Raw genomic sequence first — 5448 nt, forward strand, 5'->3', positions numbered from 1 at the left:
TCACAGTAATTAAAATCTTATTTTATTAAAAAGATGAAATGTTTTCAAACATTGAAAAATTATGTTTTTATAAAAACAGAAAATAGGCAAAATACCTATTTGTCTTCTATTTACATATACAATATTTCTCATTGTATAAAATTATTTACAATATATAAAAAAATTACAGTAAATAGGTTATTTTCTTACAAGACATCAAGCCCTGTACTTCTAGTGTAGATCATGGCAAACAAGAATACTATTGCACCTGTGAACCAAACAGTCTAACAAGAGGAGTGTTCTCTTAGCCATGCCTTCAACTGAGATCTAAACTAACATCGTTAGCTACAGTAACATTCATTTTACCTCTTCTAGGGTCAACTTCAGGCAGTTTCCATACAAACATTGTCTTGTAAAGCTTAGGAATGGGCAATTAGAATTGGGGGAAAAAAAAAAAAAAACAACAACAAACATATTTACAGCTTCTTCTATACAATCTGTATGGAGTCTTATGGAGTTTCCCCTTCACAGAAGCTGCATAAATTAACCCCTGTTCTCCTGACCGGGACGGGCAGGTCACTGACTCAGGCAGGGCACATTCCCTGCAGGAGATGCCTGGCTGAGCCTCCTCGTGTCGCATCCTCCGTGTCCGTCCTGGAGCGTCGGTCGGTGCCTCCCTATGTAGTACCAGCTACAGATTTCGAACGCTTCTGCACCTGAGCAGTTAAATAAGGTCCGCAGTGGGCAGGGCAGGCTCCCCGGGGCTACATGTGCCGCTTCATGTGCAGAGCCAGGTGGTCTGACCTGGAGAAGGCCCTGTCGCAGAGGTGGCACTGGAAGGGCCGGTGCCCCGTGTGCTTGCGGTAGTGACGGGTGAGCTCGTCGGAGCGCGCGAACTTCCAACCGCAGCCTTCCCAGTTGCAGTGGTAGGGCTTTTCACCTGTTTGGGGAGATCGGAGAGCGTGACTCAGCGAGGCACCACACACCAGGCAACCTGCCGAGTTTAATTCTAGCGTATCCCTTTAGTCGCTACCGAGCCCTTCCACGGCAAGATGCAAGTGCTTTTAAGCTGAATTACTAGAAATTCCTTTACCATAAAGCCCTTTCTCCAAAGATTTTCAGCTATACGTGCAGTGAAAATCTTTGGAGAAAGGGCTTTAGAAGCCCTTAGCAAAGCTTTGACTACACAGGTAAACACCTAGATATTACAGACCTGACCATCAGCCGTGAATTCAACAGATTACAGGGTAAAAAAAGCCCAGGCTGCAAACTGGGCTATCCCAGCCGGCACACGGCACATCCCCGCATGAAGGCCATCAGCAATGTTTACCTGTGTGTGTCCTGAGGTGGGCCTTCAGGTGTGAGCTCTTGGTGTAGGTCTTCCCACAGCCGGCATAGCTGCACGTGTGGGTGGCCGTCCTCTTCCTCGGCCAGGACCGGCGCCCTCGCTTTGGTTTGGAGTCCAGCAGCTCCAGAGGGGAGGAAGGAGGGGTGAGCATGCCCCTTGGAGCCGAGGGCTGTAAGGGCAGGCTGTCCTCGAAAAGGCCGAACTGGGAGGTGTTCTGGTACTGGAGGTGGGTCTGCGGGTGGTGGAAGCCGGAGGCCGGGTGGTAACTCTGCTGGTAGGACACGGACGAGGGGCACATCATCTGCGTGTGGCAGTCATTCACCATGAGATCGTCGGGGCTCAGCGGGGGCGTCTCTGCCCCAGGGATCTGCGGGGAACTGGCCACCCGGGGCTGCTCGTAGGCCATCATGCAGGTCGCGTTCCCCTCCTGCTTGATCTTCGGGCAAGCCTGGGGCACCAGACCCAGGACCGGTCCATAATTGTCCATGTCGGGCTCGGGCTTAATGTTCTCAACGAACTGCGGGCCCCCGAAGGTGGGTGTCACAAAGAAGCGGCCGTGGACGCTGCCAGAAGGGCAGTAGTTGGAGTCCATCTCGGAACGCATCATCTCCGGCACGATGCCGGCGTTGTAGGGCGGGGGGCTGCCCTGCTCCAGGGCATTGTAGCATCCCGGGGACGGGTTTGTCTGGTAAAAGCCACCGCTTTCGCCTTGGGCAGGGGGATAGTCCCCGCCGGCAGCGCCCTGGCCGTAGCCGTCGCTGCCCATGGAAAGGATAAAATCCAGCACGTTGTTGAGATCCTCATCCTCTTTGCGCGGGGAGAGGCCGCCCCAGGTGCCGGCGGGGGTCTTGGCCTCCTGCTCACACTTCCACCTCTGGGGAGAGAGAAAAGGGAGAGGGTTAGAGGTGCCGTTCGCCTCGGGGCACCGGGGGAGGGGGGGACGGACCCGGGGCGCGGCTCGGCCGCCCACCGGTGCGCCGAGCCGTCGGTGCTGAGCGCGGGGGACACTCACTTCGTGCAGGGCTTTCTCGCGGCAGGGGCTGGCGAAGGTGGCGAAGGAGGGCAGGGCGGTGTCGCTCAGCGCCATGGTGCGGGACGAGCGCGGCCGGCCGCCCTCCGCACCTTATAACGCGGGCGCGGGCGGCCTCAGGCCAATTGCAGGAGCGGAGGAAACGCGTCCGTCCCGGACGGGGCGGGCGGGAGGCAGCGGCTCGGGCGCAGCCTAAATTTAGCCCCGGTATAAAAGGACACGGCAGCGGCGGCGGTCCCAGCCCGAGCGGGGCGGAGCGGAGCTGGGACGGGCCCCCTTCGCCGCCCTCCCCTCGGCGCGGGGATCGGGGCCGGCCCGGGAGCCGCGACCCCCGGCTCGGACCGTGGCTCAGGAACCGCGTCCCCCCGCTCGGACAGCGGCTGGAGAGCCGCGACCCCCGGTTCGGGCAGTGGCCGGAGAGCCACGACCCTCGGTTCGGGCAGTGGCCCGGGAGCCGCGACCCCCGGCTCGGGCAGTGGCTCAGGAGCCGCGACCCCCGGTTCGGGCAGTGGCTCAGGAGCCGCGACCCCCGGTTCGGGCAGTGGCTGGAGAGCCGCGACCCCCGGTTCGGGCAGTGGCCCGGGAGCCGCGACCCCCGGTTCGGGCAGTGGCTCAGGAGCCGCGACCCCCGGATCGGGCAGTGGCTCAGGAGCCGCGACCCCCGGATCGGGCAGTGGCCCGGGAGCCACGACCCCCGGTTCGGGCAGGGGCCACTGACGGGACACTGAGGGGTCTCTGCCACAAGTGAGCTGGGGGAACGCCAAGGGATCTCTAAGTCCCCGCTGCAGGGACACTGAGGCACCCTGTGCTGTGCTAAGAGACACCGTGAGGGACTTGGGTGGGATGAGGGGCTGCAGGGGACCCTGCCCTGGAAACACCTACAGGACCCTTCCTGACACGAGGGGACCCTGTGCTGTGGGGGTGGAGGGCAGCAAGGACTGCCCTTGCCCTGGAACCTGCCCTTTTTCCTGACCTGGAAACACCGAGGGACCATCTGTGACATGAGGGGACACTGATAGCTACAAGCTTCAGCAGGGACTCTGCTGTGGATGGGGAGCACTGAGGGGTCCTTGCCCTGGGGACACTAAGAAAAACACCATGAATTAGGGGGTTGATCCCCCAACACCTCAGAGCAGCTGCCCCACAACCCAGCTTCATCCCTGGGGCATGTGGTGCAATCAGACTCAGAAAAAGAAGGTGGAAGAAGAGTGGAAGGTGTCAGGAGCTCAGTGGGGGAGAGAGACATGCCCTGCTCCCGTGGGTAAACTGCTGAGCTGATGATGGGGTCTCTTGGCACTGGTCACCCTAAAAGTCCCAGATGCATCTCGGTTATCTTGGTTATCTTGGCAGAAAGGTGTTTGATGCCACTTTGTATGGTCTTTGCTGGAGTTTTGCATTTAATGAAAGTCCAGATCTGTAGCAGAATTTCCATTTGCTGCACAAAGATTGCCAAAATCAATGTTGCAATGTGACATTATGAGAGAAAAAATGCACGTAGCTTCTGTGATCTCTGCTGGTTGTAGGCAATTTATGGTCTTGATTTTTCAGAAGGGAAGATTGTTCTTCTCCCTTACCTTGGCCTCCAGCTCAGATGCTGACTCTGAAGGAGCAATTCTCCAATAACTTCTGATAACATGCCCCAGACTCCTGTTTCTGAGGATCACGGCTGCTTGGCCATCATCCAGGAGCAAAAGTGACAGACCTGAAAGGGGAAAAAACTATGATCTGTCAAGGGACAGACTGATTCTTTGAGAGCCTGTTCAAGAAAGAGCTATGCTTTCTCCTTTCCTCCTCCATATTTCCTTTGCAATCGCTTTTTAGAGGGGTTTCTAAGTGAGCTGGAAATCAGGAGGGTGCAGGAGAACAGCTCTCACATTTAGGGGAAGGAGCAATGCCCTTGCTGGGCTCTGGCTCTCCCAAGCACTTTGAGCCTGTTCACCAGAGCCCATCCCAGGCTTGTGGCTGTGTTTAACCACCTCGGGAAAACTCAGTTGCTAGGGTGAGTAAATGATCGTTTCAATAGCCACACGTGTTTTAAAATCAGGACTATCTCTTGTTTAACTTTCTATAGTTTTCATTCTAAAAGTTCACAGGTTGGCCAGAAGGAGCAGCCAAACTTCTGTGACTGGAGCAGAATCAACACACGGAATGCATGGTAACGCTGTACACAAAGATGTGTGACTCACGGCTCTGTAATGTCACACTTGTGTAATCTTTCAATGTAAACTCTTTTCCTCTAATAAAACGTCCTTAAGTGAATGATACGTATATATGGGGCTGTGAGTCAGCCAAGAAAATACACTCTGATGAATTCAGAATGAATGTGAATACTCCCTTGATAACACACCCTGAATGTCTGTGTCAGTTTATGTGCTTGTGATTTCAGCAAAGCTCTAACAAAATATTTTGTTTCTAGGATATACAACTGGACGTGTAGGTTTCACTGAGGAGCTCCAATCGGATGCTGCCTTCCAGCAGACACTGGAAGGACTTTGTTTATGGCTCCATCACCAAACTCTGCATTTTCTTTGTGTAAAGGAAAAGTTTAGTGGGCAGAGAGGATGAAAGCCAAGCACACAAAATAATAAATTCACTGCCTTTAGTTTCTTTTTTGTTTTCAAGAAAAGCAGCTAGGCTAAAAATTGAGAGCTGCACTAAACGTGGGGAGACAAATGTGAGAATTTATTTACCTTGTGAGTCACTGGTTCTGCACAAATTGAGAACAACTTTGCCATGACCTTCCACTCGGTCTGTGACAGTTGTGCTGACATTTTCTGGCTTTTTGCTGCTCACAACTCTCATTTTAAATACCTAAACGCAAGATCCTGGCAGTGATCTCACTTAGCATAGATCAGGAGTGATGCCACTGGTGTATAAATGTGAAGAATGTGAGATTAGAAAGTATTTGTTAATCTTCTGTGGGTAGAGGAGAGCTAAATGATGTGTGATTTGTCTTCCAGCCAAAGTAAACACGGACTCAGCCATTTTTTATATGGCAAAGTTCATTTTCCTAGGTGTTGCTGCTGCTGTCTCCTGTTGCTTTTAGATCAAGGAGGAACTTCTTAAGGAATTGCAATCAAGATTTTGCATG

General features: G+C 53.7%; 1 protein-coding gene across 1 annotated transcript; it reads right to left on the reverse strand.

Moving 5' to 3' along the window:
• Positions 1–2453, reverse strand: KLF2 (KLF transcription factor 2). Its single transcript, XM_053999726.1, has 3 exons — positions 2340–2453; positions 1310–2201; positions 1–919 (listed from the first exon to the last, which is right to left on the reverse strand). Exons 1-3 carry the CDS (start codon positions 2412–2414, stop codon positions 744–746), a joined length of 1143 nt encoding a protein of 380 aa, XP_053855701.1. The 5' UTR covers positions 2415–2453; the 3' UTR covers positions 1–743.
• Positions 2454–5448: the final 2995 nt, after the last annotated feature.

The sequence above is a fragment of the Vidua macroura genome, chromosome 26 (assembly GCF_024509145.1).
Source record: "Vidua macroura isolate BioBank_ID:100142 chromosome 26, ASM2450914v1, whole genome shotgun sequence".
In the NCBI taxonomy this organism is placed as follows: domain Eukaryota; kingdom Metazoa; phylum Chordata; class Aves; order Passeriformes; family Viduidae; genus Vidua; species Vidua macroura.